General features: G+C 60.7%; 1 protein-coding gene across 1 annotated transcript; it reads left to right on the plus strand.

Annotated features, from left to right (window-relative positions):
* The first annotated feature begins 3,248 nt into the window (after positions 1–3,248).
* On the plus strand, positions 3,249–11,281 carry CREB3L3 (cAMP responsive element binding protein 3 like 3). Its single transcript, XM_050934497.1, has 9 exons — positions 3,249–3,383; positions 3,793–4,072; positions 5,332–5,450; positions 6,583–6,720; positions 7,478–7,584; positions 7,903–7,971; positions 8,320–8,404; positions 9,754–9,850; positions 10,842–11,281. The coding sequence occupies exons 1-9, from the start codon at positions 3,249–3,251 to the stop codon at positions 11,174–11,176; spliced, it is 1,365 nt and encodes a 454-aa protein (XP_050790454.1). The 3' UTR covers positions 11,177–11,281.
* Positions 11,282–13,837: the final 2,556 nt, after the last annotated feature.

The raw sequence follows: 13,837 nt of genomic DNA on the forward strand, positions 1-13,837 counted from the left end.
AGTCCAGATCCGGTCACTGAATATCCGTCTGACGCCTATAAAATGTGATTAATGCTGGTACCTGTCTGTTTCTTAGGGCCAGAATTTTCACAAGACATGGGTCCTTGGTGATATGATACAAATGAATCAGCACGGCTGCCAAATAAGCATCCAGATTTTCACAAGAGCTCAGCTGGTCCTTCATAGCACAACAGGGGCAGCTGGGGGGTAAGATCTGGAGTATCTGTCCTGTAGTTAAGTACCTAGACGAGAGCTGAGCTCTTTTGAAAATCTGGCCGCGTAGCTACAGAGCTCAGCTGGCTGGGAACTGATTTGTTGGGTACCTGCAAAAGATTTAGATGAAAACAAAACGAGACTTTTTCAAGATTTGCCGGTTGAAGTTTTCGCCAAACTGAAACATTTTGGCCAGCCAAACTCCAACCCAAAAACCGTTAGGTTTGTGGCCAAGGAAAATGATTCAGTGGCTGAAGCGGGAAATGTTTTCAGGTTTTTCAACAAAGGCCCCCACATTTCTTCAAAATTGGCCCTTTCCCAAGGAAAAGCTGTTTGGCATCGGAAAAAACGTTTGGAATGAAAAATCTTATTGCTGTTACTACAGAGCCCAAGGGTTGCGTTTGCAGAAAGAAAGAATTAATGGGCCACAGTTTGCTTTAGGCTGGGGTAGGCTGGGAGGAGCCCTGCAGTGCGCCTGGTGCTCTTTGTCATTGTGCTGGCCCTGGTGGGCGCAGTTCCACCGATTTCCAATTCCTCCCGGTGTACAACAGAAGCGAGCCCCTCGGCGCTGGATTTTCACCAGGGAAACAGGAGCCCAAGTTAGGGGCATATGTGGCTAAAATCAAGCGTAAGATCAGTTTCACAACTGCTATCCTCTCCCCTAGGTCAGCCAGCTCCTGTCAGTGGAGGGGGAAGGACCCAAAGTCAAGTAGCTGTTTTCTGACTCTCTGAGGGGAGCCTAAAAAAGAGAGGCAGGGGTACCAGCTGAGAGGCACTCAACCTGATCCCACCTCCTGTGCACCCTGAGGGCAGCCCCAGAACCCTGTGGAGGGCCACGCTATGGGGCAGGAGAAAATGGACAGCCATGAAATCAACCTAGCTCTGTAGCTGTGGAGTGAGTCTCAGGCAGGAGTCAGCTCAGAGGTTCCGGTTGCCAGGAAACAATTAGTTGCTGATTATTTCAGATGGACACTGAGTGAGCCCAGCACCCAGTCACCTCCCCTCTTAACCTTCAAAAGGCAGCCGCTAACACCTCCCACTCTCAGTCCTCTATCCACCTCCATCGTCTCTATCAGCCGCAGGGACCACCAGAAAGGGCTCTGCAGGCTGAGGACTATCCTACGAGCGCAAGCCAGAGCCCAAGATGTTGCAAGGATGCTCCAGGTTCCAGGTCCTCTTGCTTTGCCTCTCTGAGGCCAGCCAAGTTCTCACCTACGTGAGGCAGGAGGGTGGGATATTTAAGTGCTTTGGACACTTTTCTCCAGCCAAGGGCCCTCTCCCTGTGGCTGGCATGGCCACCTCCTCTAGGTCGGCAGTGTGTCCTGACAACTGGCCTTTGGGGGCTTGCCAGCACCATTTCCTCATCTCCGGGGGCTCAACGAGGTGGGGTTGGCACATGCAGGAGGGAGTCTGGCATCTGCCCATTTCCAGTGACCTGCTGTATGGAGGAGAATAGCTAATCTCCCCCGTGCTTGGAGCAGTTTGGAGAGACCTTTATTAGTCACCAGCTTGGCCCAGGAGCCTCCCTCCTGCATGGCAGAGATGGGGGAAGCGGGGATGCTCAGAACTATCAAAATGCCAACCTCTGCCCAACAGAGCAGTGCAAAGCAATAGAACAGACCATAGCCACTTAGGACTTATTGGGTGTCCCTGTGCTCCCCACAGCCCCTGGGAACTCCAGCATAGCAACGGGGAGAGAACTCAGCTGTGCAACATTTCCTGTCTCTTAAGCTAATGGAGAATTTCCCTTAGATGCTGGCAGTATAGGGGCTATGAAACACAGGGCAGGTGTTTGGATTCCCTCCATTAAAGGGTACTGGTGCACATATTTGCACACAGGCACACAAAGACACCCCCTGCACACACACTTCTTTGTGTCTACACAACAGCCAAGATTTTCAGCAGCGACTAGCAACTTTGGGTGCCCAACCTGAGACACTTTAAAGGGCCCGACAGTCAGAGGGGCAGGTGAAAAGCAGCTCCCTTTATGGTGACTTAAGTCAACCCCCCAGAATCACTCATTCCCTTGGGAAATAGTGGCCTGTCTTTCCCTAAGCGTGGGCCTCGAGGGAGCCGCCCAGGGCCAGCCCCCGGGCAAACACTGTAATGTTGGTCCCGCCCAGCAGGAGGCGCTGCTGGAGACAGCCAGGGCGGACGCAGCGAGTCAGATGGCGAGAAAAGCTGGAGGTCCAGGGTCCAGTAGTAAATGTGGCTCCAGTCAGGCTCAGCGGGGGCCGGGGGGGGGGGGGGGAGATTCTAGGAAGAGGCAATAAACCCAGCCGCGAGGCCTGGTTAGGCTCCATGGCCAAGGCTGAGGGAAGGGGAAAGCACCTGAATGTTCCCCCCTCCCCTTGGACTCCGTCCCCACTTCCAGGCCTGGGGGCAGGGCTGGCGGGGGAGGGGATCCCCATCCCAAGGCTGGGGGGACACGGCACATGCCAGGCAACGAGCTGATGAAGCAGAGGGAAGAGGAGCTGGTGGGGAGATTATTCCCCAGGGGAGGCAGGGCAGGAGGGATTCACCCTCCCGTCCCAGGTCTCACTATATCACTGAGGCCCCCGCTCAGCTCTGCATCCAGGCTCTCTGCGGAGCCCCCCCAGCTCTGCTCCCTGGGCTCCCTGCTGAGCCCCCCTCAGCTCTCTGCACCCCAGGCTCCCTGCTGAGCCTTCCCGGGTCTCTGCACCCTGAGCTCCCTGCTGAGCCCCCCCAGCTCTGCATCCCAGGCTCCCTGCTGAGCCCCCCTCATCTCTCTGCACCCCAGGCTCCCTGCTGAGCCCCCTTCATCTCTCTGCACCCCAGGCTCCCCACTGAGCCCCTCCACCAGGTCTCTGCACCCCCAGCTCCCCACTGACCCCCCCAGCTCCCTTCACCCCAGGCTCCCCACTGACCTCCCCCAGCTCTGCACCCCGGGCTCCTCACTGAGCCCCCCCAGGTCTATGCACCCCAAGCTCTCCGCTGAGACCATCCCCACTTCTGCACCCCAGGGTGCCCAGGGAGCTGGCCTGGCCTTAAGGTGTGTCTCTTCCCTAGCAGACATGGCCTCCAGCTGCCAAATGGGCAGCATCGACAGCCTGGAGCTGCTGGACCTGCTCTTTGACCGACAGGACGGGATCCTCCGGAACGTGGAGTTTGGGGGCCACACGGCTGGCTGGCCTGGGTCAGAGCAGAGTGTGAGTCCCCCCGCCACCCGAGCCGGGGCCAGCGGGAGAAGGCAGGGGCACACGAGGGAAACGCCAGCCTGGTCTCCCAACCAGGGGTTCCCCAGGGACCCCTCTGCCTGGAAGGCCAAGAAGTCACTGACGAATCTGCCCAGTGCAGTGCACTAGTGCCGGGGGGGGGAGGCCGACCCCACCCCCTCCCCCGGGTGCACAGGGATCCCCACCCCTTCCCCTGGGTGCACTGGGATCCCCACCCCATGCACTAGTGCCGGGAACCTCAGTCCCAGCCCCACTCCCACCCCCAGTTGGTTCACGCTCTGGCAGGGCGTGCCCATGGGCAAGCCGATGCCCTCCATCCATGCCCTGCTTCCCCCTCCCGTGGGTGACTCATGGCCTGGTCTCATTTCTGTCTCTCCTCCAGCAGCTGCCCGGTGCCCAGGAGAACGAGGATTTCCTCAGCTCCATCCTGGGCTCAGGGGACTCTGGGTCTGACTCCCCGATCTGGTCCCCTGCAGCCAGCGACAGTGGCATCTCCGAGGACCCGAACTCAGACCAGCTCGACAGCCCCCAGCACTACGTGCCCACAGGCAGCCCAGGGCCCGGTGAGCCGGCGTACCCCTACCAGGAGGCCTCCCAGGCCCAGCCCGCTCCCAGCCTGCCTCGGGCTGACCTGCGGGAGGCTGAAGTCTCCATAGACCTTGGTGAGTTCAGGTGTGGAGCTGGAGCAGGGGCTCAGCAGGGAGCCTGGGGTGCAGAGCTGGGGGGGTCAGTAGGGATCCCGGGGTGAAGGGAGCTGAGGGGGGTCAGCGGGGAGCCTGGGGTGAAGGGAGCTGGGGGGGTCAATGGGGAGCCTGGGGTGAAGGGAGCTGGGGGGGTCAGCGGGGAGCCTGGGGTGCAGCTCTGGGGGTGTCAGTGGGGAGCCCGGGGTGAAGGGAGCTGGGAGTGGACTCCGCGGGGAGCCTGGGGTGCAGAGCTGGGGGGGTCAGTGGGGAGCCCGGCGTGAAGGGAGCTGGGAGTGGACTCCGCAGGGAGCCTGGGGTGCAGAGCTGGGGGGGTCAGTGGGGAGCCCGGGGTGAAGGGAGCTGGGAGTGGACTCCGCAGGGAGCCTGGGGTGCAGAGCTGGGGGGGTCAGTGGGGAGCCCGGGGTGAAGGGAGCTGGGAGGGGACTTGGCGGGGATCCTGGGGTGCAGCTCTGGGGGTGTCAGTGGGGAGCCCGGGGTGAAGGGAGCTGGGAGTGGACTCCGCGGGGAGCCTGGGGTGCAGAGCTGGGGGGGTCAGTGGGGAGCCCGGGGTGAAGGGAGCTGGGAGTGGACTCCGCAGGGAGCCTGGGGTGCAGAGCTGGGGGGGTCAGTGGGGAGCCCGGGGTGAAGGGAGCTGGGAGGGGACTTGGCGGGGATCCTGGGGTGCAGAGCTGGAGGGGGCAGAGGGGCCCAGAGGGGTGCGCACGCAGCTTGTGCGTGGGGGCTGAGCGGTCCTTCCCGAGCACACAGGCCCGTCCCGCGTGGAACTGCAGCGCGAGTGGCTCTTTCCGGTAAAACCCCGAGTCACCAGCAGATGGCGGTAAATCCCGCTGGTTGCAGCCATCCCCGGCACAGCGGGGACCTGCAGCCAGAGCAGGTTAGGGGGAGCTGGGCAGGGGGGGTCCGGCAGCTGGAGCCCCAAGTCCCAGGCTCAGCTGCACACTCAGGGCCTGATGCTCCGCCAGCCTCCACCCCGTGTTGCGTGGTGAGTCGCTCCCACGAGGCGCGGGAGGAGTCCGGCTCGGGGGCATTTCACCCCCTTTCTGCCCAGGGGCCAAGCAGGGGCCTCAGGCCCAGCAGGAATCCAGCGAGGGGGAGTCCTGCAGGGGACTCAGGGGGTGGAGTGGATTGGGGCCCAGACACCCCAAACAAGAAGCTGCTCAGCTGGCCCAGGGCATTGATCACACCGATTCCCTGTCTCCCCTTGGCCTTCATCCCAGACATGTGGAATCCTGGTTTTTTCTCAGAGAAGAGTCACGACCTGCCTGCTCCCGCTCAGATCGCCGCTTCCTGCACCCTGACAGTGAAGGACCTGCTGCTGTCCAGCAGCTGTGAGATGGTGAGGGCCTTGCATTCCACCTGCCCATCCCCAGGCACTCTCCATCCATCCACCTGTCCACCCATCCCAACTCACTATCCATCCCCCCATCCATCCACCTGTCCACCTGTCTGTCCATCCATCCATTCATCCATCCATCCACCTGTCCATCCATCCCAACCCACTATCCATCCTTCCTCCATCCACTTGTCCTTCCGTCCATCCATCCGTCTACCCATCCCCACCCACTATCCATCCCCCCTCCATCCCCTTGTGCTCCTTTCCATCTATCCATCCATCCATTCCCGTCCACTCTCCATCCATCTACCTGTCCACCCGTCCCCACTATCCATCCCCCTCTCCATCCACCTGTCCACCCATCTGTCCATCCATCCATCAATCCATCTGTCCACCCATCCCCATCCACTATCAATTCACCTGTCCCACTGTCCCCCATCCATCCATCCACCCCATCTACTCTCCATCAATCCCCCCATCCATCCATCCGCCTGTCCCCCCATCTCCCCGTCCATCCATCTGTCCATCCATCTGTCCACCTGTCCCCACCCACTATCCATCCATCCCTCGTGTCCATCCATCCACCCATTCCCATCTACTCTCCATCCATCCACCTGTTCACCCGTTCCCACCCACTGTCCATCCATCCTCCCCAATCTCACTGTATCCATCTATCCATCTCTCTATAGCCTCCATCCATCCACCTGTCCCTCTATACTTCCATCTATCCATTCACATCCACTCTCCATCCATCCTTACCCATTTGCTCTGTAATTACTGGATTGCAGGAGGTCAGGCCCAAAGAGCTCGATTCTCTCTTGTCCTGCACCTTGCGCAGTCATTTGCACCCGCGCAAAGGCATGTAAAATCTCCCCAGAGCAGAGCGGGGCATCTGTTGTACACCACAGCGTGAGCTGCAGGGAAATGGCCAACTGGGCCAAGTGTGTGTTAATTAGGAGTTCATTAGCAGGTTCACTTGGAGGTCTGCAGAGGGGTCAGGTGGGCTTGCCCTACCCCCTGGGATGGTCCCCCCAGCGAGTAGAATGTCCGTGTGGCTGGGCTTTTGGAGCAGCACCGGGGTGGGGGCAGGGGGCAAGGTGCTTCCAGGGGTAACAAATTGGTGCCATTGACGCAGCAGCAGCAGCAGCTGATGACCCCAGCGCTGCTGAGACAAAGTCATGGGCACTGCCAGGAACTGGTGCTGACAGAGGACGAGAAGAAGCTGCTGGCCAAGGAGGGGGTCACGCTGCCCACCCAGCTGCCCCTCACCAAGGTAAGGAGAGGCCAAGGGACAGGATCCCCCGGGGTCACCTTTACAGCTGAGCCTTATCCTTCCAGTGCATGGAGAGCCAGCGGGGTAGGTGTGGAGGGGGTTGGGGGCATGGAGGGCCCATGGGACAGGGGTCCCTGCTGGGATCATTGTGGACACAGCCATAGGTTCTGGCCTGCTGTTGGCTCCTGGACCAAATCTAGGCCTGGTGTAGGCCATGGCCATGCCACCGACTCCAGGGGTGTGGTGGTACTCACTCACCCCAGGGTTGAATTGGACCCCAGCGGCAGAGCCTGGGTGGGGGCGAGGGACAGTGAATGGGCCACGGGGGTGGCTTGTAGGATGGGTCTGGGTGGATGCCTAGGCCCTGGGGGAAGCGGGTTGTTCACACAGGAGAGATCAGCCCTGTGGGGCTAGGGGAGGGAGAGCGACGGGGCCGGCTTGTTCACCATCCCCGGAACCTGTGCTCCCACTGGGCCATCTCAGCCGAGGGAGTTTGGTTAGCGTCAGAACTCCTGGGTCCTATCCACTGAGGGGGCCTTGAGCAGGTCCCCTCCCTTCTTGGGGCCTCAGTTTCCCATCTTGGGGAGGGGATCAGGTAACTGCTCCCTGCAGAGCATTCCAGCCCCCCCAGTGAGAGGTGCACAGTAGTATCTATTCTGCAGGGCCACAGAGTGATGGGCTGTGGGCTAGGAAGGACCCCAGTCAGGGAGTCCCACCCCCAGCGCCACGGTCCGGGCTCTGCCCTTCTCTCTGGCAGTACGAGGAGCGGGTGCTGAAGAAGATCCGTAGGAAGATCCGCAATAAGCAGTCGGCTCAGGAAAGCCGGAAGAAGAAGAAGGAATATATCGACGGCCTGGAGAGCCGGTGAGACCCCAGCCGCTCTCTCCACACAGCCGAGCAGGAGCTGCCTGCCTCAGGCTGGAGCTGGCTGGCTCTGGGCCCCAATCCCCGGTGCCCTGCACCTCGTGCAGTCATTTACCGCTGGGCCACGGGGGCAGAATGCCCCTGGGCTGGGATGTGGGCGGTGCAGGCTCGAGGGGGAACCTGCTTCATGTCCCTACCTAGTTCCCACCCAGCCCTGCCCCACGGAGCCGTCTCTGCCCCCATCCCACTTCGTATCTCTGCCCCCTTTCCCGTCTCAGCCCCCCACCGGCTCACACCTCCCCCTGGTTTTCCCCCCAGGATGTCGGCCTGCACGGCGCAGAACCAAGAACTGCAAAGAAAAGTGCTGCACCTGGAGAAGCAGAATTCGTGAGTCCCAGCTCCCTGCAGCGGGCGGGATGGGGGCACTGGCTGTCTCCCCCTTAACCTGAATAACCGGGTGATCCGGCTGCAAAGAGAGCCCAGGGGATGCCTCCCCCAGCCCCCCTGGAAGTGCAAGCTGCCCAGATCCCGCCTGGAGATGGCTCTGCTAGCTCCCACCTCGGCCATCAGGGCAGACTGGCTCCCTGCACTTAGCACAAGTCACCCACTTCAGCCTGTCCATGCCACTCTCTAGTTCTAACTGCCCGAGGGATGGGTCTGCCCCAGGAGCCCCACGGAGGGGTGCAATGCCCCCCATTCAGTGCTTGCCTCTGACTGGGTCTTTTCTGCGTCCAGGTCCCTCCTGGAGCAACTGAGGAAACTCCAGACCCTCGTGGTGCAGTCGACTAACAAAGCTGCCCAGACGGGGACCTGCATCGCAGTGCGTGGAGATCTCTTTCCATTTGCCCCCTTCTCTGCTGATGCCCCCAAGGGGGGCTGGGCCTGGGCAAGGGGAGGGAGGGGGCTCTGCTGGGTAAGACTTCCTGGGCCCTCTCCATCTCCCTTCCCCCCACTGCCTCCATGTAGCCACGAGACCCCTATTCCTGGGGGGGAGGTACAGCACAGCAGCAGCTGGGGGCTGCACTGGCAGCACCCCCGGCTCTGCCATTGCCTCTGTGCTGGGGGTGGGCTCCGGCATGGTCTGGCTCCGTGGAGCTTTCCCCACCCCACTGCTGCTGACCACAGGATGGCGCTCCGATACCACAGGAACAGGCACAGGCAAGGAAGGGTAGATGGACAGGTGGGCAGACAAACATCACAGAGTGTATGGGGCCGATAGAGAGTCAGAGAGAAGTGGGATGAACGGGGATAGAAAGAGAGCGAGACAGAGAGGTATGAATGGGGATGTATGGACAGACAGACAGAGGGGTATGAATAGGGATAGATGGACAGATAGACATTGGGGGTATGGATGGACAGACAGACATTGGGGTATGAATGGGGATGGATGGATGGACAGACAGAGGGATATGAATGGGGATGGATAGATGGGTAGACAGACTGAGGCTGGGGATGGACAGACAGACAGACAGACATTGGGGTATGAATAGGGATGGATGGATGGATGGACAGACAGAGGGATATGAATGGGGATGGATGGACGGATAGACAGACTGAGGATGGGGATGGATGGATGGACAGACAGGCAGACATTGGGGTATGTATGGGGATGGATGGATGGACAGACAGAGGGATATTAATGGGGATGGATAGATAGATAGACAGACTGAGGCTGGGGATGGACAGACAGACAGACATTGGGGTATGAATGGGGATGGATGGACGGATAGACAGACTGAGGATGGGGATGGACGGACAGACAGACAGGCAAACATTGGGGTGTGAATGGGGATGGATGGACGGATAGACAGACTGAGGATGGGGATGGACAGACAGATAGGCAGACATTGGGGTATGAATGGGGATGAATGGATGATGGATGGACACACAGACAGACAGAGGGGTATGGATGAAGATGGATGTATAGACAGACTGAGGATGGGGATGGACGGACAGACAGACAGATAGACATTAGGGTATGAATGGTGATGGAAGACAGACAGACACAGACTCATGATCTGCTCCCAGTGTCTCTAGGGAAGTTGAAGTAGGTCCTCTGGCTAGTACCCAAGTTCCCCTCCTCTTGCCCCCACAACCCACAGGCAGGGGGGCCAGGAGACCGTGACTATCCGGGGGGCCAGCTGATGTCTCTCTCCCTGTGGCTCGCAGGTGCTGCTGCTCTCCTTTGCCCTGATCGTCTTCCCCTCCATCAGCCCCTTCACCCCCAATCAAGCGGAGCAGGAAGGTGACTTTGGGCCGGTGAGAGGTATGTGCTGGTAATGTGCAGAATGCAGTGGGAGTCCAGGGGTCCACAACATGCCGGCTGCTACCTGGGAGCTGAGGGGTCCTGCCCAGACCCACTGGCAGTGGACAGTGTTGTGGTTAAGGTCTGGGCAACAGGACAGCTGCTTTCAAGCCCAGCTCTGCCATGACTCACTGGGTGACCAAGGCACTGTCCTCATGTCCGTGCCTCAGTTTCCCAGTATGTAACACCAGGAGGATACTGACGTGAGACGACATCGGTGGAGGGGTAAGCAGGGCTAAAGCGAAACCCTTGTCCACAGGCAGTACCCCCGCCCCCGCCATTCAGGGGCTGGGCTGGGAAGCTGCTGACTTCCCAATCAAAGTAAAACCCAAGGGCTTTACATTAAAATTTGGTTTAACAAAAATTCCCCTGGCACTTTTTTTTTTGCAGTCGGAATGCCAACCTGACTTCCTAAATGCCCCATGGAGCTTTCACTAGACATTGGTTCTTTTTCATTTCTGGGCCCACAGAGCACTGCGGGGCTGCTGTGAGCTGTTAAACAGTCGCCGCGTTGCACCCCAGAGGTGGCTGCATTTCAGCAGTGGGGGAAACGCGATCCCGAGGCAGCATTGCCGTATACTATTATGCAGCTGTCCAGTTCCACCCCAGAGGTGGCTGCATTTCAATGCAGGGAGAACGCGATCCCAGGGCACCATTGTCATATGCTATTACGCTGTCCGGTTCCACCCCAGAGGTGGCTGCACTTCAGCACCAGGAGAATGTGATGCCGAGGCAGCACTGCCATATGCTGTTATGCAGCTGTCCAGTTCCACCCCAGAGGTGGCTGCCTGGCAGTGCTGGGCGGAGCAATTTCCGTGCCCCATAAAGAACGATCAGGTGCAGAATGATTCTCACAACATGTGGGGGAAGGGTGGGGAGAGGGGCCTGGTGCTGGGCGGCTGGCGCTGGGAGACACCTCACTGATTGTCCCCCCTCCGCCACCCCGTGGCAGTGTTCTCCAGGTCTCTCCATAACGATGCCTCCTCCCGGGTGGTCTATGCCCTGAGGAAGGATGCCGCCGAGAGCCCCCAGGAGCCGGAGAATCCCGTGTGGACGGAGTACGCCGGCGAGGCCCAGAGCGTCCTCCGCAAATTCCTCAGCAGCCACGTGCTCGCCAGCAGGCCCCAGGCAGAGGCTCCACAGGCCAACGGGACGGGGGCCCTGCCGCAGGACGGACACTCGGACTTGGAGGGGCTGAGTCACGACGGCCCCGTCGCGGCCTCGCTGGCCTGGACAGAGCCCAGCCAGCCCAGCCAGGTGCAGCTGGAGCCGGCCGAGGAGCTGTGAACGCCCCCGGCCGTCTCCCCCAAGCCCGGCCAGCGACGACATGAGCAGGAGGGCTGGGCACCGCTGGCCAGGACCCCAGCCGGGGCAGGGGGGCACCGACGGGAGTGCTGCCCTGGGGGCCTGCCCGGGGGCAGGGGAGCAGAGCACATGTGGTGAACGAGTGAGAGAGAAGGGGGGTAAAAAGAGCGGGGGCAGCTGGCTCCTCGGAGGCTCCAGCATTCACAGGGGAGGGGAGCCTGGCCCCTGGGCAGCTGCCGTTTCACCCAGGCCAGAGCTGCAGGGGAACAAGACTCTCCAGCCCCCATCCAGCCTTCCACCCCCGCCCCCCACCCCGGGTTGGGGTACGGTCGCTGCCTAAACACGGGGCTCCCGCCAGGTCCCCTGTGGATTCCATGGACTGGGAGGTTTCTCTGCTAATTGTCTGACATTTCTCCTTCCTTTACTGCCCCTTTCCCCCTTTTGGTGACACCCGTCTGGGACTGGAGACATTTATCCCAGCGCTGCCCGTCCAGCCCCACATTCGAGTCTCTTCTCTGTGCTCCCTCGGCTTGAGGAGGGAAGGTGGGGACCTGCACAGAGCCGCCCAGGCACAGGCTGCTCCGCGGAAAGGAAGGGTCGGTCCCTCCCGGCCCCACGGCATGTGGCCTCTGGGTGCGTAGCCCCAAAATCACCTCAAAGGCGGAAACCAGACCGCCCTGCAGCTCCACTCTGCAGGCATCTGGGCAGCCTGGAGCGGCTGGGGGGAGCAGGGGGATCCAGAGGCAGCGGGGAAGGGGTCCGTGCAGTTTCCAAATGGGATCTGATCCTGTCTGAGAGAGGCGCAAGGGGGACCTGGGGCCCTTGGTGAAAAGGGAAGGGGAAGGGCTGGAAAGCCATGGGTTGCTCTCCCCAGCGTGTGCGGAGCTGGTTAATACTCAAGGCAGGCCCCGGGGACACTGGCTAGGGAGCTCAGGCTCTGCCGGCTCCTAGCACTGCCTCTCCTGGGGTGCACGGAGAGGATGGGGTGGGGAGTTGAAATGGCTAGGCACAGCTGGGGGGCGGGCACAACCCCTCAGGAGCCAGGAGCTCGCTTCTGAGTTCAGCGAGGCAGCACTGACCACGCCTGACAGCTGCGATGCACCAAGCCCCATGCTGGGATCCGGCTTAGCCGCCAGGCAGAGGTGGAGCGTCTGGAGCTGTACGTGTGAGAGAGAGAGAGACTGCTGGAGGTCATGGGCACAGGGCCCCCGACAATCGACGGGACACCAGTGCTAAGATGCTGGAACTGAACCCCCTAAGCAAGGCAGTGTGAGCCCTGCCTAGGTGCCTCCCCCACTTCCCTTGGGGACCCTGTTCCCCAGGCTAATATCAGAGAGGGAGGCATAGGGAGAACACCTGAGGTGGTGGGGACTGACCCCGCCTGGGGCCTCAGAGCCCTTCTCCAGAGCGAGGCCTGCGAAATCCAGCTGGTGCCAGAGCAGCCTGTGTCCCTGGCTAGAGTGGGGCACATGCTGCGATTCTCTCCAGGGGGGGCCCACATGGCCAGGAGGGGCCTGGCAGGGGATGCTGGGATATTCGGTGTTTCTCTGTGTTTGGGGTGGGGGGGGCGGATTTTTTTTTTAAGCCTGAGTTTTCGTCTCCTAATAAACTATTTTGGAAGAAAGAGCTGTGGAGTTTGGCTGAGGTGGAACCAGGAAGGTGTGTGGGGTTGGCCAACACTGGGATGGCCAAAGGCCAGCACCCAAGTGCCCGCGACTTTCCACCCTCCCCCCCCAAGGACACTTCCCCTGCACTCTCCCTGTGACCAGATTTTCAGACATGCTGAGCACCCAAGTCAATGGGAGCTGCAGAGCCTCCAAAAAATCAGCCCTGTGGGGGGCGGGCAGGGCACCGTGGGAAGGGGGCTCCCGCCTCCTGCAGATTCCCTTGTAGCAAGGAGGAAACGCTGGCCCGGCTTCCCGCTCCACCAGTGCCCGCACGGCTTTACGTTGTCCCCTTTGGCACTCACTCATGGATGGGGGAGCCGCAGGAGAGAGCTAGCGCAGAACTGGGGGGGGGCAGGGCAAGGGGTAAGACTAATGCCAGGGAGAGGCGAGCAGCTGGGGGAGGGATACCCTGGCAGGGCCGGATAAATGTGTCCAGGACCATACGGTTGTGGCTGGCTGAACAACAAAGCAGGGGCCTGGTAGCACTTCCTGGGCGGAGGGAGCAGAGGGCATATGGACCGTGGGAGTGGCAGACCCGTGGGACTGAAGGAGGAGGGGGCAGGTACAGAGGTGGGGGGGGCAAAGTGAGAATAAGGAGGTGTCGCCTTTCCTTGCTGGAGACCTGGCTGCAAATCCCAGCGGAGGTTCATGGGCTGGGCAGGTGCGTGTGTCACAAATGCAACCACCGCTCAGCAGAGCGTCGGGGCAGGGGCAGAAGGGGGCACTGCAGGCACGTCCCCTTCGTTCCTAGAGGGCAGCGGTCCAAGTCCCCCCCATTGCTGGCTGACTCTCCTCTGCCCCCAGGGCAGGGCCGGGCCAGAACATAACCAGAAGATTCAGTCTCCAGGGCTCTTAGGTTTGGTCTTATAGGGTGTGTCTACACTGCAATCAGCCACCTGCGGCTGGCCCGTGCCAGCTGCCTCGGGCATGCAGGGCTCGGCCAACGGGTGCAGATGCTTGGGCTGCGGCTGCAGCC

This window comes from Gopherus flavomarginatus, chromosome 24 (genome assembly GCF_025201925.1).
Source record: "Gopherus flavomarginatus isolate rGopFla2 chromosome 24, rGopFla2.mat.asm, whole genome shotgun sequence".
Lineage (NCBI taxonomy): Eukaryota > Metazoa > Chordata > Testudines > Testudinidae > Gopherus > Gopherus flavomarginatus.

Bases quoted from the DNA above. Each gene is read 5' to 3' on its own strand.
- CREB3L3 (XM_050934497.1), top strand. From the start codon at position 3,249: ATGGCCTCCAGCTGCCAAATGGGCAGCATCGACAGCCTGGAGCTGCTG. The intron at 5,451-6,582 runs GTGAGGGCCTTG...CCATTGACGCAG, and splicing joins TGTCCAGCAGCTGTGAGATG to CAGCAGCAGCAGCTGATGAC. The intron at 8,405-9,753 runs GTGCGTGGAGAT...TGTGGCTCGCAG, and splicing joins AGACGGGGACCTGCATCGCA to GTGCTGCTGCTCTCCTTTGC.